Source organism: Hermetia illucens, chromosome 2 (assembly GCF_905115235.1).
Source record: "Hermetia illucens chromosome 2, iHerIll2.2.curated.20191125, whole genome shotgun sequence".
In the NCBI taxonomy this organism is placed as follows: domain Eukaryota; kingdom Metazoa; phylum Arthropoda; class Insecta; order Diptera; family Stratiomyidae; genus Hermetia; species Hermetia illucens.
In genome coordinates, this window is record NC_051850.1 from 31,847,690 (window position 1) to 31,867,266 (window position 19,577).

At 42.5% G+C, this 19,577-nt stretch overlaps 1 protein-coding gene across 2 annotated transcripts; it reads right to left on the bottom strand.

Annotated features, from left to right (window-relative positions):
• Positions 1-4,876: 4,876 nt before the first annotated feature.
• LOC119649950 (equilibrative nucleoside transporter 4) lies at positions 4,877-19,368 on the bottom strand. Of its 2 annotated transcripts, none has more exons than XM_038052374.1 (5): positions 18,769-19,368; positions 7,822-8,105; positions 7,475-7,761; positions 7,300-7,406; positions 4,877-7,229 (listed from the first exon to the last, which is right to left on the bottom strand). In XM_038052374.1, exons 1-5 carry the CDS (start codon positions 18,927-18,929, stop codon positions 6,170-6,172), a joined length of 1,899 nt encoding a protein of 632 aa, XP_037908302.1. In that variant the 5' UTR covers positions 18,930-19,368; the 3' UTR covers positions 4,877-6,169. The 2 variants fall into 2 exon arrangements, with proteins under 2 accessions (XP_037908302.1, XP_037908301.1); XM_038052373.1 differs by having other exon boundaries at positions 7,300-7,421.
• Positions 19,369-19,577: the final 209 nt, after the last annotated feature.

Here is a 19,577-nt window from a genome sequence, read left to right on the forward strand (position 1 = left end):
GGGGGAGTCGAGGATGGATTTAGTCAGTAAAAATCCCACACTCTGGCGTGTTATTATTTTGTCTGTCAATAACCCGCCAGTCTGCATGCACCAGTTGCACTCGCCGGTCTGCATTATATCCTTAATTTCCATGTTTGAATCTATTTTTGAATAAATGTATTAAAGGACAAACAAGTCTACTATTTCGGCATATTGTCCCCATAGGATCAGATGGATGTATTCGTTCTGGCCTCTATTGGAAGAGAGAATCTTAAAATCCTTAATCTTTGTAATTCGTAGGCTTCAACCTCAACCAATGCTTTTAGGCGTTCATAGTTCCCTGATACAAAGCATAACCTAAAGATGGCAGACAGAGAGTTACGAAGAAAGGACAATACACTTGGTTCGTGACTTTACTGCTGGAAATGGACGAGAAAGAAATTTTCTCTTATATGTATTGCAAAAAGGATATTAGGAAGACTCATGTATTCGCTAATAACCGTAAAATGAAGGATATTCTGAGCAAAAGTGCGCATTTTACCAAGAAGAACAGCAACCCACTCTCTTCTTGCTATAAGTAATTGGTATTGGTAACATACAACCATTTGAGAGATGTAAATGCTTTTGGTTAGAATTTATTTGAATATATTCCCACATTTTCAAGCAATTCCTCGCATTCAATGGTTTGAAGGATATCCTCTTAGAACGGAATTTATTGCATGGAAAAAAACGAAAAGAAGATTCGTCCAGATATTGCAGTGAACAAGGAGTATTATTTGGGCATTATAAAATGTTTGGGTGGAGCAATTCATCAAAAACGAAGAGATTCGATGGGCAACGACTCGTGGATTTTGCACCATATGATACAAATAAATACCATTCAGTCAGCAGCCAAGAGAAAGTAATAGACAAATTAAAGATGGCTCTGACAAACATACCAAGCCCTGCCCACTGCAGTAGACGAGGATTACGAAGGGAATAATATCAATTTTGATGAATAATCTTGTATTTCAAATTTTTCGAATAAATTCTGGAAACTTTTTAATCAAGACAATAGATTGGCTTTTGTATAGATTTAAGGAATGTGACAAGCAAACAGTGTAAAACACTAAATGTAGCCCACAATGACACTTCAGTAGAATTAATCTTTGTTATTTTGTACTCCCAATAGTTGGTAAGGCAATCAAAGGGTAGTATAGGTCCCAGGGCGAAACGTGGATTGGTACCCAGGATGGAGCATAAAACTTAGGAAACGCCTGCTGAACCAACACCAACAGCTCTACTATCAAACCCTATCTCCACCTCCACGTGGAGGCGAGTTTCCCGCGCCTAAAAACGAGACAAAATGTACCAACTGGTTCTCCAGGTTAGGGATTGGGTAGGGTTGATAACCCTACAAGGAAAACCAAAGTTACGAAGCCACGGAAGGAGCCTCGGACAGGATGAACTTCAAAACGACGAACCCGGCAACGACAACGAAATAACTATTTCCGCATTTTCTCATGAAACTTGCGCTCCCTGTACAGACCAAATGTTGCCGAGCAGCTAGCCGATACCCTGTCCCAATATAAGGCTGACGTAACAGTGTTGCAAGAGATGCGTTGGACAGGGACCGGTTTCTTGGAGAAGAGCCGCTACACCATATATTATAGTGGCCATCCAATATACCATCTGTTAGGAGTAGGTTTCTTAGTCACTACTGTTACCTACTGTTATCGGCTTTGAAAATATAAGCGAAAGGCAATGCACTCTGCATTTGCGAGCTAAATTTAGAAATTAAGCCTCATTAACGTTCACGCCCCTACAGAAGAGCCTGCAGAGTCGAAGGAGGATACCTTCTACTAGGCAATTGGCCGGACCCTGGAAACCTGTCAAAAGAATGATATTAAAATCATACTTTGAGATTTCAACAGTCAAATAGGGACGGAGCCCGTATTCATGCGATACGTCGGCTCCCATAGCTTACATTGGGATACCAATGATAACGGACTGTGGGTTATTCAGTTAGCAGTATCGCATGAAATGGTTGTTGGAAGTACCTGGTTTGCACGGAAAGCGGTCCACAAACAAACATTGGCCTCTCCAGATGGAACCACGTGTTGATTGAACGCCATCACCTCTCAACCTTGATGAATGTCAGAACATATAGGGGGGCCAATATAGACTCGGACTACTACCTCGTTGGCATAGTGCTCCGAGCTCGAACTATGGCCCCTCCTACAATCCCCTCTACAGGTGAGAGTGAGTACTGAAGCCATTCACTACACAATCCTCCGCAACACCTATAAGGGTGAAATGGATATCACGTTGCTGAGTACCATCTGTAAGATATTCTCCGCTATCTTGCTAGGCCCATACAAAAGAGGCTTCACTCCAGGCAAATCAGCAACAGATCAGATTTTCTCTGTGCGGCAAGCAATGGAAAAACTGTTGGAATATGGTCACCAGTTACACCATCTTTTCATTGACGTTAAAGCCGCCTATGATAGCATTGGCAGGATAAAACTGTACACGGCCATGAGAGAATCCGGTATTCCGACGAAATTGATAAGACTGACTGGGCTGACCCTGACCAATGTACGAGGCCAGGCAAAAGCTGCAGGATCACTCTAGAGACCATTCAACATCAACAACGGTCTAAGACAAGGGGATGTCCTATCATGCGTCCTCTTTAACCTGGCCCTGGAGAAAGTGATTCGTGATGCCGATGTATGCGAGAGGCACCATCCTCTTCAAGTCCACCTAACTGGCCTATGCTGACAATATTGATATCATGGGAAGAATAACCCGAGATATACAGTCTACCTTCATCCAGACCAAAACCGAAAGAACGAACAACATCGAATCACAATGGTCAAACGAAAACAGTTAAGATAGGAGACTACAATTTTGAGACCGTTGAAAATTTCTCCTATCTAGGGTCGACAATCACAACCGGTAACAGCTATGACGATGAAATCCGCGTACGGTTGATGGCTGCCAACAGAACCTATTCCAGTTTACAAAAACTGTTTCGTTCGAAACGTCTCATCATAGGGTCAAAGCTCTTACTATACAAGACTATCATCTTACCGGTCCTTATGTATTCCTCGGAGACCTGAGTTCTTAGCAAAAAACAGCAAACTCCTGGCCGCGTTCGAGAGAAGAATCCTCCAAAGAATTTTTGACCCCCTACGTGAGGATGGACGATTCCGTAGCGTACATAGAAGAAATCTATGAGTGATACCATTACCGTCAGGTTGTGGATAAAATCCAGCTCAACAAGTTGCGGTAGGCGGGTCGCTTAATCCGTATTGATGACGATGATCCAGCCCGAAAAGTCTATAAGGGCAATATCTATGATAGAAAAAGAAGACGAGGCAGACCCTGCCTAAGATGGAGCGATGGCGTGGGTCAGGACGCCAGAGAGCTTTTAGTTCCTTATTAAGAGACGCCTAGACCGAATACCGGTTGTTGCGCCGTTGATCATGATGATGATAGTTGGTAATCCCGATAGTTCATACTAAACCCTTGCCCATACGAATTATCTATTATAATAATTTCAGCCGTCTGCGAGTAAATTTGGGGTAACAGACGGACATACAGATAGACAGACATCTTTAGCCTTAGTCCCATTCGGTAGCGGGTGCAGTTCGTTTGGATCGAATTAGCCTACGTCGTAGGCTTGGTCCGGGTAAATTTGAAAAACATTCAAATCACGACCTACTGTAGCAAGCCAATGTTGTTTCGGCCAGCCTTTTAGTCGTTTCCTATCAACTTACTTCGATATTCAAGCCAACCCCATGTCGATCATGTCCCCAGTTCGAAAGTGATCATAAGGTGTCACGTCATTGATCAAACGCAGCATTTTCGTTTCCATTTGCTCGAGAGCCCGTTCATTGTCTTTGATATTCGGGCAGCACTCGAAACCGTAGAGGGCAAAGGAGGAATAGAGGGAGAGTGCTTCCTTGATGAACACCAACATTGACACGAAGCAGTTTTGATATACCTACCATGCTTCTAACTCTGCTCTTCGGATGGTGTTCTATCTTCCTCAATAACTCGACTGAAGAACTCAATGAGCCAGAGTGTTGGATCCGAGCTCTTCGCTTTCCAGTACTCAACTGCGATGTCATCAGATTCTGTTGAGTTTCTCGATTTCGTTCGTTTGGTTGTCTCTTCAACTTATTTAAAGGTGTGCACTAGATGTTCAATGGACTGATTTGGCGACCCCAGTGAGAGCCGCGCCATGGCTAGCACACCTTTAGTGCTTTATACTCAATGCAGGTTCAGCATTTGATGCGAAACCCGCCTACCGCCACGATACGGCACTCGAATTGTGAAATGAAACATTGAGCCCACAATAAGCTCTCTCTGCAATATGGGCCTAACCCCAACCACTATGAAACTCCCAGAAGGAGCACATGCATATAACCGGGCCGAAGACATATCTTCCAGAAATTCTCCAGGAACATATGCTCTCAGATGGCCTTCCTTTTCCTATGGTACCAGATAACCTCCGGTGAATTTTTCTAAGAGCCACTTCAGATGAATCCCATGCAGGCTCGAATCTGACCGCCCTCCACAAGTATGTGGTGTTAGCAGGTAGAATTGCTCCAAATATCGGCAATGCTCACGGAAGTAGTAGACAAGTAAGTTCTTTCGCTGAAATCTGGTCGATGTATTTCCAAGATCCGCCCGTCACGACTCGTCAATTAGTGAGGCGTCCTTGTTATTAGCACAACAGAAGTGTTCGATATCCTGTATGAGATGAAGTCGGCTTTGCACATGTCAATACAGATTTCTCCCGCCGTCCCGAGTGCTTAATTTATCGTCTAAATCCTCATAGAGGGCTGCTCAGATAGCATTGATCGCTTTCTTTCCTTCCCGAAAGACCCTAACAACTAAACCATACAACTATAGAATTAATGAAAATAATTTATTATGCCTTTTTCATTATTTTACATTTTTCTGCTTACTTCCTTACATTTAGTATATTTTTAATTTCACTTTAGACTAAATTCAACATAAAACAGATCATGTTTTCAGAGTCAACTCTTTCCCTTCGTGTCGCATTCACTCCTCTTAGACAAAACAACAAAGAAAAGAAAAACGTGACAAAACTCTTCCCTCAAATATCACAAAACCTAAACGTGTAGTCCATTCAATGCTGGAGGATAACTAACATTGTATAACAGTATCAATATCTTAAAGAGTATTAGATCCCTTCACATATGAAAGGAAAAACAACTCCAACACATGAAACAAATGAGTGACTTGTTAACGTTCATAAAATAGGTATTTAATAATTTTCTCTTTTTAGGAATAGGAGGATTTGATTAAGGAATGCTTTTGTTTCCAATGGACCTAGATACTTCTGCCTTATTCATAATAATGACTTTCCAATCTAAATTGTTGCCATTTTCTTGCAATTTCCGCAAAATTGTTCCACCTGTTTCTTTCACTTTCAGCTACTGTTTGGAATTATATGTGTTTTTTAGATAATATCCTTCATCTAGTTTCACGATAATTGGCATTGACTTTTGGTACCGGACTCCCACAGATGTAATTCCAAACATTTTTCGCATTGAGTATATATCTTTGTAATATTTTTGTATTTATACTGGGGTAAATATGTTTAATGATAGTGATACTGCTGCTGCTGTTTGTGATAATAAAAAATATATAGTTTTGCATGTTTTATATTCAATTTCACATACTTTATGATATATCAGTTACACGACGTCCCCATGATCGCGCTATAACCCGTTTGGCTGCAGATATTCAGAGACTTATCAAGATTACCTACTCGCTTCGACGTGCTCTTAAAAACAAGAGATGAAACCCCTTTGGGGTGTACAACATAATGAGCCCTTACCTAGTGGTTCCGTCTAAATCAGAGCTCAGTGTCTCCTCACTTGTGGGGGATCGAAATAGTTTATCTACTCCTAATTGTACAATAATTTAGCCTTTCAGACATAAATACTATTCACTTCAATGTCTTTCCTGTCGGAAATAGGAAACAACCCCTCCTCAACCTTGTCTGGAATGTGTCGCTCGTGCCACAGTCTCGGCTCCAGTGATTACGTACTAATGGAACTTACAAATTAAAATCAAATAATAGATTCAACGCAGAACAGACTATCCAATAATTTGTATCGTATTCACATCAGTCCGTTTAATGTCTTCCTACTTCGCTTATGAGTATCCTCTAATTCTGCTCAGTCGAGTCTACAAACGTTAAATTTGGCGAATGGGTGGTTGCATTGTAAAGTGAGGCTGTTGAAGAGACCAACAGTTTCGTAGTGAAATCCTCATTTTGTGAAATTGTTGCCATTACGGTGGATAGGATGGAGGATGCAGTTGTAGCCAAGGAGCTAATATTTGGCGAAACAGACGAAGAAGTTAGTGCGGTGGTGGTTGAAGTAGTTATGAGCGCTGTAGCGGCTGTTGTTATTGTGGCCACAGTAGTTGAAATTGGAGAAGGCGTAGAAGAATTCAAAGAAGTCTGGACAGGATTCTGAAAAGTCTGATTGAAGATGGACGGGGAAAGATAAGGGTAAGTTGGGCAAGGATTGGCCAGTTGCGGACCCAGCAGAGAATCAAAAACATAACCGATAAGAGAACCAGCAGTTAGGCCTACGTTATATGATAAAGTCATCATGTTCCCAGTAACCTCTTTCAATGTGGCTGGGACTTTTGCTGGTGCCAAAATCATAGGTAGACTACCTGCTAATCCGTTTGATAGCCCCAGGGCAATTGTAAAAACAAAAGCTGTCGTTTCTCCTGATATCACCGGCTGAGCCCTTGGAGCGCAACATAGCAGCAATAATGGAACCAAAGTAATTCTGAGTCCAGACATCAGAATCAACTGCCGCCTTGACCAACTGTAGGGCACAGCAGCCAAAATTTTGCCAATCACATCCGCCGTATTGAATGCGAACATTAACAAAACAGGCATCCATGAGCCCAGGGTACAAGATATTATCTCTGATTCGATTCCAGGATATAAGGAGAGGGTCACACAATATGCCAATGCTATGCACACCATATATGGGTAGATAGCATGTGCCACTCTCCACCTGGACTCTAAACCACTTTTCAAATCACTTAAACGACTAGGGTTGCAATGACCCGGGGTAAGAATATGTTCAACCTTAAATGCAACGCTTGGTGTTTCCTGTGGTGTAGGTGGTACATCAGGTAAGTTATTAAGACCTTCAATGACGCTCTCACCTGCAGTTGGATTAGACAACTCATAAACTGGATTACTAGAAAGAAAAAAAAAACAAAATTAAAATCAAAGAGCAAATATGCACCAATTCACCATTATCGCCTTACCTGAAACTTAATGCAGTTGTTGCTGATGCTGCCTGTGGTGGGGGACTTGAATCCAACGTAAGCACTCCATACTTGCTCTGAGACGTATCGTTATCCAGATTTTCATTCTGCAAAGAAAAGTACTGATTGAATGCATGTTTCACAGTTGATCCAACCGTTTTATCTGAGCGCATACCAATCGATTCTCATCTGGTCGCAGTACAATCTTTGCGCACGCCTTCATATGGTACCTCACAAAGGGAGAATGAATCGTGATCGAATGAAGCACGTAACTAAATGCAATATAGACCGTTGATGCCAAAAAGAATATAACTGTAGACACACGATCACTTTTTATTATGAGTTTGGTTACAACACGGTTGGAAGACACCAGGAAGCCTGCAAGACTTTCGCCAGCCATTACAGCCTGGGTGTATTGTTTCGGCAACATACTGGCGAATCCGTAAAAGCTAGACTGTTGTACTGAAAAGGAATAATGTTTTTGTTAGTTAGATAAAAATAAGGAAAATCCTACCGACCTACCTGTACATCCAATCGCGACCAGAGACACTGCTGCCAAGCTTGCCGAATATGCCGTGCCTTTGGAAAACATATGCCATGCTACTTCGCAAAGAGCCACAAAGGTTAAGGTCGTGAAAGATATTGCATAACCGAAAAAGATACGCATACGGAATGGAGCCAGCGATAGAAATACATTGTTCAGCAGAACGGTTGCAAAAGCCACTATTATGTAGGTCATAGACATATCTAAAGCCACTGATCTTCCTGGAAATCGCGCTTGCCAGTAATCTGCTGCTATGATAAAGCTGGAGGTGGGAGAGTAATGTGAATTAATTACTTGTTATATATTTTCTAAAGGAAATGAGATACAATAATGTAATTCTTAAGTAGCTTACGCTGCATATATAACCCTGACAAGCAATAAGACAAATGCCCTCGTTGGTACCGTTATGTCGTCTGCGTTGATCATAACTAGCTAGCTAAAATAGGCGTGAGTATCAAGATTAAAGCACAACGATGCAAAGGTCAATCAAAACAGCAATTTTAAAACCCCTCGACTCTATCCGGACCAAGCTTACGAGCCCAAACCAGACAATTTTTTTATTTTTTGAAGTTTGGGTGCTTTGCCCAAACAAGCGGTCCATAAGACCAAAAAAAGAGAGTTTAAGGGGGTCATCCCGTGTGAAGGCCGCTTTTTTTCGCATTTTTAGAATTTTTTTGTGAAGAATTGGTTAAAGTTACAAATACGAATTTTTCCTGCTTGATAGCATAGTTCATTATTGAAATACAGAGCAACTTATACACCCATCTCCAAAAAAGTGTGTTTTTCTGCTGCCACTCTAGATGGCGTTGTGATTATCTTAGAGAAAAAATGTAAACGGGCCTTAACGTGCGGACTTAACTACAGTTCGTAAACTAGGATTATTAAAAAACATTAAAAACTAAATTTTTGGTGTCTTGTTAAACTTTTTTTTTGTAAATTTTGATGTTTTTTCAAGGCCACTTGAATAAAAAACTACCAACATATTCCTACGATCCATAAACTAGGGACCGTGAACATTTCAAAGAATTTCGTTGGATCGATTTTCAACATGCAGTTTCGAGAAAAACGCATTTAAAAAGTAGAATGCGATTTTTAGCCTCAAAACCTTAGCTGACCATTAATCTGCTATACCTAACCCATAAACCTTAGGCTTCTTGAAGAAACACATGTAAAGCCTTGGCTTCAATTCTTATGGATTTAGCGAAATCATTCGAACATCATTCGGACCGATAAATGCGCTTTTTATTACCGCGATTGACATAAACCTGGCATGTGACACTTTACCTATTTAACACTGTAATTTCAGAACAACTCCAAATATCAAACAAGTCGGGAAACCGGAAGCTGGGCGCTTCAGGTATGAAAGGTTTTGTTTGCTTCTTGTGTGAATATATTTGAGTGTAGAACTATCCCATTTGTACGTAGCCAGTTAAAAATATGCATTAGCATGTCAGATGTCATGTCAGTTTTACTCAATTTTCCCAAAAACATGGTAATATACTATTATGAACTTAATTTGAATAGATATCGATATGGAGAGTATTTTGAGGCCTGGGCACCATATAGAGGCAGTTTCGGTTTTTTCGGTTGTGTAGTTTCTGAGAATGGCTCCGTTAAAGAAATCATCACTTTCCACCCCTCCCTCTCCCCGCCTTTTTAACAAATCTCAAAACTAAGGCCGGCTTCGAAAAGTACTAATTAAGACCTTTCATTTGATACCCCACATGACTATATTTGGTGAAAAAAAATATTACACCCCCCTTTTACATGTATAGGGACCCCTCCTAAATCTCAACGTAAAAGGATATCACTCGCTGCATGTCTGGGGGTCCACAAGTCCCAATATCGGTATAGCGGTAAAGTGCCTGTGACAGACAGACAGATAGACAAACGGACAGACAGACAGCCAGAGAAGAGATTTTGCCCGTGTTCAAATTGGGAGTCGTGTCATCACTTCTAAGCCCGCCATCAAATACTTGGGAGTGATGATCGACGGGAAGCTTAGCTATAGGCAACACGTGCAGTATGTTTATGACAAAGCATCCACTGCGAGTGTGGCCCTGGCAAGAATGATGCCGAACGTGGGTGGGCCACGGCATGCTTCCAGGTTGCTTATAGCTAGGGTAGTGAGTTCGATCCTGCTCTACGCAGCTCCAGTTTGGGGAAAGGTATTGCAGGTTACATTTAACGCTAACACAGCCCTAAGGGTGTGCTCGGCATTCAAGACGGTCTCAGATAATGCAGCATTCGTTATTTCTAGAACGATGCCCATTGACATCTTGGCAGATGAGATGACGAATATATATAATGCGAAGTCTATCTCTCCCTTATCGCAGACGAGGAACACCGAAAGGGAGAGATCGCTAAATAAATGGCAAGAGCGTTAGGAACGCTCGGGAAATGGTCGATGGACACACAAGCTCATCCCTGCCATCAAGGAGTGGTTGAAGAGACGGCACGGTGATATTAATTATAACCTTAGTCAGTTTTTCACGGGGCATGGAGAATATCGCCAGTACCTAGTTAGGTTTAAATTATTATAGATACCTCACCCGATTGTCCAAACTGCGATGGAGTCCCAGAGGACCCAGAGCATGTATCCTTCCACTGCTCAAGGTTTGTGGAGGAAAGGAAGAATCTAGAGGAGACTCTAGGAGAGGTGCTCGTACCAGAGAATGTTAGCATGTCAGCAAGACTGGGATGCGATCAACTGCATGGTCGTAGCTATCCAGAGCAAACTGCGAAAGGCAGAGGAGACTAGAAAAGCTCGGTTTCGTATGCCGCGTAGAGACGAAAGGGGACCAAGCTAAAATGAACTGACTCCGCTCCGTGATTTAATACCGTACGGTGGTTCCACGGGGCTTGGGGGGAGTTGGGGGTGGTTTTAGTGGGTAAGAATCCCACACGCTGACGTGTCCAAGCCAGTGTCTTTTGAAAATTGCCAGTACATGGATGATGCTTTCAATTCAACTGGCGGCCGGGTGTATTGCTGGCTCCCCTGGCGTAACCGACAGGCTGAACCGAACGTGGACGAGGTGCTTAAGAGTTACAGATGCAAGTAGGTTATGCATCCAAAAGGAAATCGAATTCCTTCATCCATAATGATGTAAATGATCATCACACCGTATGAAATAGGGGATGACAACGAAATCATCTTCATACCAACCGAAAAGTCCAAAATATGACTCTGGCTTTGAGCGATAAAATTGATGGGCCCCTGTTTTACCAAATGTATAGCAGGGGTAAAAAATCTGGACAGGTCCCATTGCAGCAATGAATTGATGGTTAGGCGTGTTTGGACAATCTTTATAAAAGCAATTTGTTTCGCCGTCATTTTTGAAGTGCCACCATCAATTCCGATATTTTTGAAAGGTTTTCTTGCAAGTTCTGTATTCTAATTCTTCCTCAGAACGATCAATGCAAATCAGATTCATGTTTCGAAGACGTGACTGTTGACCAGTTCTCGTGTTTTAAGTCGTTGTCGTCATGAAATAGCGAACTGTCAGCAAGTCTGCCGAGACAGAGAAGAAAGGAAAGGATCCACCCTAGTCCGGAGTTATCTCAGGGGCCAGGAAACTTTGACAGAACTGGATTGCTTACACAACTTCAGATGGACCGGTGTTTCGTTCCTATTACTTTGACCGTTACCCATTTAATGTTGGGCATGAGGCAGCATATTCCATTCTAAGATATCATAGTACATTTGAGCTTTTATAGTACTTTCGTTTCATATCAAAGGACCGACGCGTACGGTACCCCAGCGACGAGGGTCAGTCAAATATAAACAGAAATTTGGTTATCAACCGCTGTTGGAGAATTGGAAATTTTTTCAACGGATTCCATGTGGGTTTCCCTACTCCACTTCCGTACCCACTACCAATATTATTCCTATTAAGTCTATATTAAAACAAGTTCTGTGACGCAACGGATTAGGGTTTCTTTAACGAAGACCGGCGCCACACCGTCGAAGGTTATTCGCGCGCTATGCTAAAATGGAGAAGGTTTTTCCAATCGTATAGTCACCTGTGATAAGACATGAGTTCATGCCTGAATCAAAACCGCCATGCAAAAAGTAGCGATTAAGACTTGAGGCTAGAAGTCAAAGGTTCAATATCCATGAAGAGGTTGAACTTTAGGTACGGAATTGGTTAACGACGCGCCTTTAACTTTTTATGACGACGGAATCAAGATACTTCCAGGACTCCGGGAAAATGTGTTTCAGTACAAGGAAACTATGTATAACAATAAAAAAAACAATGTTTTGAAATCCTTTCATATTCAGAAAAATCATTAGAAAAATCCCCGTTTATATTTAACTGACCCTCACACCTTTATCAACGATCAATTCCATCCAACTTCCATCTTCAATGAGAAGATCCAGAAATAGATTCAATATTGCAAAGAAATTTATTTATTTGCTTAAAGACGACAATAATCGGAAACAATCAGAGAGTTAAACATTGCTCCTAGGGGGAGGAGCAAGAAGAATGAAAAGCCTACGCTTAAAACTAAAGTAGGAGTAGGAGTCTAGTAGACCAATCTGCGGATGAACAGAGGCAAAGTCAGAAGAGGTACGCAATATGCAAGCAAACATTCTGAAAGCGCGATTGCTGACATCCACCATAAAGCAAGCAAGGAAGAACGGAGAGATAGGGACGGTTGTGGATGGAGAAAAGAAGCAGTAGTGAACCCAGAATGGATCCTTCTGTTGAAAGAAAGAGAAAAGGAACGAGATATGCAACTATCGAAAGTGACACCGCTGGAACGTTTAGGAAGGTAGAAGGCGAGCTACATACTGAGCAATAGAGAAATAGAGTTTGGGCAGAAGTAACGTAGGATTAACAGAGTCAAGGCTTTAGATATGTAGATAATCCTGTTTGTCAACTTTACTGTTTTACTGCTTGAAAAGCGGCTCTTACATACTTATGAACATATGGAACTGGGGTGCCCTCGATTTCGACGTCGGATACCAGTCGAAGAATGAGCAACGAGGTGTGTAAAGGTTCATCCTGATGACTTGTTGGTAAAATTTCCGCCCCTGATGCGGTTGCTCCCTATATTTTTCGAGACTTCCTTTTTCCATCTGTGAAATCGATTCTCCGCTTGTCGGAGTTCGTGATAAGTCTCCGCGCGTGCCCGCGTCCTTTGAGAATGCAATATTACTCGATATGCGGTATTCTTCCGTTCCGTTGCTAGCTTACATTCGTGGTCAAACCAGCCGTTCCGACTCTTTTTGCGGCTAGGGTCAAGTGTGTTTGTGGCCGCATTAATGATAACGGTCTTCAGGTGATTGTGAAGATCATTTGTTGATGCTTCAGCTCCAGGATCTCTGTTGACTGCGGTTATTGCGGCATTGCGGCACCTGATTGTCAGAGGGGATTGTCGGTGGTGCCACAATACGAGCTCGGAGCACTATGCCCACGAGATAGTGGTCCGAGTCTATATTGGCCCCCTATATGTTCTTACATTCATCAAGGCTGAGAGGTGGCGGCGTTCAGTCAACACGTGGTCAATTTGGTTGAAAGTGGTGCCGTCTGGAGAGGCCCACGTATGTTTGTGGACCGTTTTCCGCGCAAACCAGGTATCAACAACCATTTCGTTCAATACTGATAACTGAATAATCCGCAGTCCGTTATCATTGGTATCCCTATGTAAGCTATGGAAGCCGACGTATCGCCTGAATACGGGCTCCGTCCCTATTTGACTGTTGCAATCTACAAATATGATTTTGATGTCATACTTGGGACAGGCTTCGAGGGTCTCCTCAACTGCCTAGACCTACTCCAAGCACATGATTTACTGATGGTCACTATAATATATGATGTAGCGGCTCTTCTCCAGAAAACCGGTCCCATGTTGCGCAAGTCTTCACACTCCAAGAACTTAAATAGAAGGTACTTCAGCACCCGCTTACTCTTCAAACTGTGTCAACGGATTTGCATGTTTTCCGCTCCCTGTCGACGGTAGAAAGAAGATGTTACTTTTCGCACGTCCTTAGAACCTAGCTTAACAACTTCAACACCAGACAAAACGATTTTTAGCGGAGCGGGATCAACAAATTGTTCGAAAGATGAGAGCAGGCCATAAGCAGTAATTGCGAATTAATAATATATTATTTATTTAAATAAAACTCTTCGGAAAAAAACATATTGACTAACCCAACAGAGTAAAATCCCGATAATTCGTCAAGAAACTAAGGATTTGGTATGAAATATCGGTATTCCCAATTATCGGGAGTGCAAAATAAAGAAAATTAACTCTGGGACCCGGCAAATTTGTACGATTTAATCGGGAATACGAAAAGATTCCAAAAAAGAGAATACATTCGAATAAGATTAATTGAAAAAATTACGAATCAATATGATAGGATGAAAAAATTGATCCTGAAACGACCAATTTCAGCTCAGCATTAGTGGAAGTGATAGTATTTAAATGGGCTTCCTGGAGGAAATTTCCAAAATTTGTTAACATTTTTTAGTTACTTGTATTATAATTGTAACGTAGATTCAATTACTAGAGAAGAGACAAAGTTGCATTTATATATATATATTGCTGCCATTCACCCTTTTGTGGGGTATAGCGCGCGAACCACAAATGCGCAGACCAAAATGCCTTCTGCATCCCCCCCCCCCCCCCCCCCCCGCGACTTCTGGAGACGCTCACACTCCTCTTATACTGTTCTGCCCCAAGTGATCTTGAGGTAGCCCACTCGTCGGTCATCTTGGGAGAGTGGATTCCACTGCATGACATAGCCCGGAATGCAATTATCGCCCCTCCTTAATATGCGGCCTATCCACTGCCATTTTCGTCTTCCGATCACAGTGCGTACGAGTGGCAGGGCTACGCGACGATCAGGTACTCCCATATATGTAGCAACACAAAGAGAACACTAGCACAGAACAGGTTCAACTTGATCTTGGTGTTGAGATGACTGCATTTCCAGATTGAAGACGGCAGCGAAGGCGGATCTAGCGCTGTTAATGCGTCGAGCAACGTCCAGTTCGATGCCACCGTCGGCAGAAACCACACTTCCTGGATATACAAATTGATGGACGCTTTCGATACTCTGCCCATTCATGCAAATAGGGAGAGTCCCCTTGGTTTTGTTGGTGTTTATCTTCAGTCCAACTCTACTTGTCTCTCTTCCCAAACTTGGCGAGGTTTATGACCCGGTGAGAGGACAAGCAGATGTCATAAGCGTAATCGAAGTGGTTGAACAAAAATGTCATTGTCCAGTGAACTCCTCCGTTTCCTCCGGACAAGACAGCATGAAGAAGGTTACCGTTAACACGAAGAAATAAATTCGGTGACAGGACACAACCTTGGTGGACTCCTCTTTGGAGCTCAAAATCCTCCGAGGCTTTTCCCCGGTACAGCACTTGACATTTTTCACCATAAGTTGCATAGATCAGAATAATAAAGTAACTACTTTCTTCCATTTATCAACGCTTCCTGTAAACACATTGATCTTTCGAGCCGGATAATTAGTGAGTACTCCTTAGTAATAGGGTGAAAGTGAATAAGTGCTACGCCTTTGTGCCGCTGCGGTGGAATTTGTGGTTTCCGCTTGACTTCCAATAATTTTGGTGATATTTGCGAGGGGACGCATGTACCTCATAATCAATTTGTGGTTGTAGTATAAAAATTCCTTTCAGTGTGTTGCTTGGTAAGAATTGTGCCTTTTTGCCACAGCATTGGAGTTTGTGTTTTCCACTTCGTGGTTACAGCAAGCGGCAATTGCTCCAAATAGTGCTGAGTGGATGGGAAGTTCTCTAGAGTTAGAGATCACACTACAAGGAGCAAAAGGCTCGAAATAGTCTCGGTGCTGTAAATTTTTATAGAGTTAGACAATCCACTGCATGGAGTAAAAGCTATTTTGACAAATTTTTGAGCACTAACGATTAACTGCGCAAAGACGGGATCGCAGCTCCTATATATATAGTTGTTGGTGTTGGTTTTAGATATGCACTCTAGAATTAGGGACGGCTTTTTCTTCGTTTCGCTGTTGCTTCCTTAGAGGTTAGGAGTCATGAATACTAGTCGTGGGTATTGCAATAAGTATTGTTTTCTGGGCCATAGTTACACCTGAATCGTTCTTCTATCAAAATGGAAGTCCAAGCAATTATCGATTTCCAGCAGGAAAGGGTAAATCAGGTGGAAAATCTCAGAGAAGTCTTAGTTAAGCTAAAGCAGAGAAATAGAACACGGGAGCGCTTTGAGTCAGCGTCACAAGAAATTAACCGCTAAAATAACGAGTTTTTCATCTATCGCTAGCAGCTCCTGCGCCTAAACCCCCATAAGATTTATTTTAAAGAAAATAAGCAGGCAATGATGGTCGAAGTTTTCCCGAAAGCGAAGGAATTTATAATACATCAAGACATCGTAAAAGAAGATGGCAACCTTGACACAGAAGGCGTTGTCGGAAAGGAGTCAGGCTGTGGTTAAGTAATGAGGCAAGTCTCCAAGCAAATCTGCATGATCCAGCTGTATTGGATCGGGAAACATGGGTCAGGCAGCAGGAAGTTGATACCCATCGCGACTGAGCTACCACCTGGAACTGACAATGACATGAGAAGGTACATCGCGAGGGGGTTGCCAGCCTGGAATCTCGGATATCATCCTAGACCATGCCCACCAGTTCCAAAGATTCCTTTGTTTTCCGGGCACCTCAGCCAATTTGTGTCGTTCCTGGGCATTTTTGATTCCGTCTAGGAAGGTTTCGATATCGGACTGGCATCATCAATCGTTCGATGATGCTTGAGAACAAGCTAAAGGATGATTCGAAGCGGGCTTGGGTATGTGCGGGGGGAACTTTGATTAGACTTGGGAACTCCTCAATCGGCGCTACAACAATCACCGAGCGCTGGTTGAAAAGGAGAGTCAGGCCCTCATGGATCTTCCAGGAAAATCCCAGCACACTTGGCAAGTCGCAAGAAACCCTTCAGCAACCTGCACCATCCCCCCCCCCCCATTTCACCAAAAAAAACAACTGTGGTAGTATGTTGAACAGACAACCGACTCGTCGCGATGCACGAGGGAGCCCCCTTTAGTTTCTCGTTTCACAACAAGTGCCTTAGTCTCAATCTTTGACCCGTCTTCCAACAACAAATTCAGAACCACAATTGCAGAGACTTTACCTATCGATAATACTCCTGAAAATTCTTTGCTGGTTGTTTTTTTTTGCCAATCTCAGTTTCTGAACCAGATCCTCAATTACGTAGCTACTTTGGCTCCGCTGGTCCACCAAGCACCGAACTGCGACCGAGCGTCCATCTCTTGCTTTGACCACTGCCGTTGGAAGCAATGTGCTGGAATGACATGTTAGAGTAGAATTCTCGGCGTGATGAGACGTGCTGTCTCGCGTGAAAGCATTGTCCCACTGATTCTTGCAGAGATAAAGAATCGTCACGTGTTGTCCATGGCATATTTGCAATTCAGCGCCTTACGCGTGTGGCATTCTATTCCATGCCGAAACTTATGAGAGGCGTAGAACATACAAAGTTTTTAAGGCCTTAGCAGTTCCACCTTGGTATCGAGATCTAGTAATTTCGGGCTGAACTCTTGTTACTAAGGCAGCATCTAACGCAAATCGATTTATAGGCGCTGAGGAAGGGAGTAACTGGCTCCTGAAATATCGATATGTGCAAATAAAAACAATGGAGTTGTCCCTAATCAAAAAACAATCTTTTCGTTCCATTGAAGCACCGAGGACAACCAAAAAGTTTAAACGCTACAGACTTTATAAGCTATTTCAGATGTAGCACTCGGAATCGATACGTGTGAAAAAATAGTCATCATCATGAACAATGCAACAATCGGTAACTGGTCTAGACCTGTCTTAGCAAGGAACTCCAGATATTCCGGTTTTTCGCCGAAGTCCACCAATTTGATATCCCTACAAGCTGTCTGATATCCTATCCTATACTATCGCTCTATTTGAGGCAGAGTCTACAACGTCTTTTTTTTTCTACCATAGATGCTACCCTTATATACTACGAGCTGAATCACCCTCATCCACATGGAATAAGTGACCCGCCCGCCGCAACCTGTTGAGTCGAATTTTATCCACAACCAAGGGGTCGTAGTGTCGCTCATAAATTTCAATGTTATATAGGCTACGGAATTGTACACTCTCCTGTAGGGGGCAAAAAAATCTTCGGAGGATTCTTCTTTCGACCGCAGCTTTCTTGCTAAGAACTCAAGTCTCCGAGGGATCCTTGAGGACTGGCAAGTCCATTGTCTTGTGCAGTAAAAGCTTTGACATTATGGTGAGACGTTTCGCGAGCTGCCAACAACCGAGTGTGGATATCGTCGTCATAGCTGTTATTAGTTGTGATTTTCGATCCTAGATAGAGGAAATTATCAACGGAGAAAAATAGTACGCAATTGAATTTCTCCACAAGAAAACTACAGAACCTTTCACACCTGAAACGCCCAACGCTTGGTTTCCGGGCTTAGCATTGTAAAGTTAGTATTTTTGAGCTTATTTTTCTCTCGAGACAAGCAATGACAATAATTGAGCCAAAAGGCTGACCGAGTTACAAAAAAAGAATTCATGCCGATTGTCTATCAGGGTATGACACAAACGTGCGATCTTTTATAGCTGAACTATTAAAACAGCGGAACCCAATATATTCGGAATTATCCACGTACAAAATGTAACATTGTCAACCATAAAATTTAACGCTCCCTTTCCATTCCAATTAATCGACTGTCATCACTTTTCATCTGAGCTAATCCGTTTTATCGATTTAAAATTTGTACCCACATCTGCATTGTATCGCGAAAACTAACAATTGATTAGCTCCGCATACCATTCACGGCACACTCATGTGTACAGCGCTACTGCCACCCCCGAAAGTCAAACAAGCGCTCATATGTGTACTCATGCATTATTCCGTACATGGCTCCATTCCATTCCTTACCTGTTGTATGGCAAAACAAATCCTATGCCGGCTGTCAGGAGAGCAATATAGACGATATGCTTGCGATCCTTGGGAGGTCCATGGTCCGGACTATCTGTCGCACACCCTGAACGATGCCGATCGCCCAGGGGCTCGTAGGTGTTCGCCTCGACTGCATCCATTTGGTCAAGTTAGGGTTGAATTTTCACAATTCCCAATTCCTAACTATTTGTGACATTGGATCCTGAAATTACGCTGTGAAGATGCGGATTTAATTTTTACTTTCGCGATAGGTTTTGCGGAGAATTTGCGGTTTGTGTGCTCTTGAAGCTCGAACCAGGCGAGAGAGAAAAAAATTCTATGTTTCCGCGGATAACGCACTGATGTGGAAATTCTCGGGTTTACATCTCTACACTTTCGGAACTGTGTCTACATTTTACACTACTTTCACCAGTGAGAGGTGCGCTAATGCTCACATTCCCTCAGATCCTATTTCCGGATTTTCACTTGTTTTCCGAGCACCACTATTTTTCTATTAATGGAAATTCACCCAAACATGACTCCAGTGGAGTTTTTTTTCCTTTTTCTTTCCGTGCAGTTGCTTGAGATTGAATTTTCCTATATTGGTGGCGCAAACGCAAGAAAATCGATTTTTCATTTTCCGTCGAGTTGAAATTATGGATCATAATATTTAGCGGGAACTTTTGAAAACAGATGCTATTTTAGCATTTAGAGGCCATGTTGCCCGCCCACAGCGGACGAAGTTACTCACTTTATTCCTTTCTTTGTTACTAATTTTTTGTTGTGAATTTTCCTTTTCGCATGCTCCT

Bases quoted from the DNA above. Each gene is read 5' to 3' on its own strand.
- LOC119649950 (XM_038052373.1), bottom strand. From the start codon at position 18,929: ATGGATGCAGTCGAGGCGAACACCTACGAGCCCCTGGGCGATCGGCAT. The intron at 7,762-7,821 runs GTAGGTCGGTAG...ATTCCTTTTCAG, and splicing joins GGTCGCGATTGGATGTACAG to TACAACAGTCTAGCTTTTAC. The intron at 7,422-7,474 runs GTATGCGCTCAG...GCATTCAATCAG, and splicing joins GACCAGATGAGAATCGATTG to TACTTTTCTTTGCAGAATGA.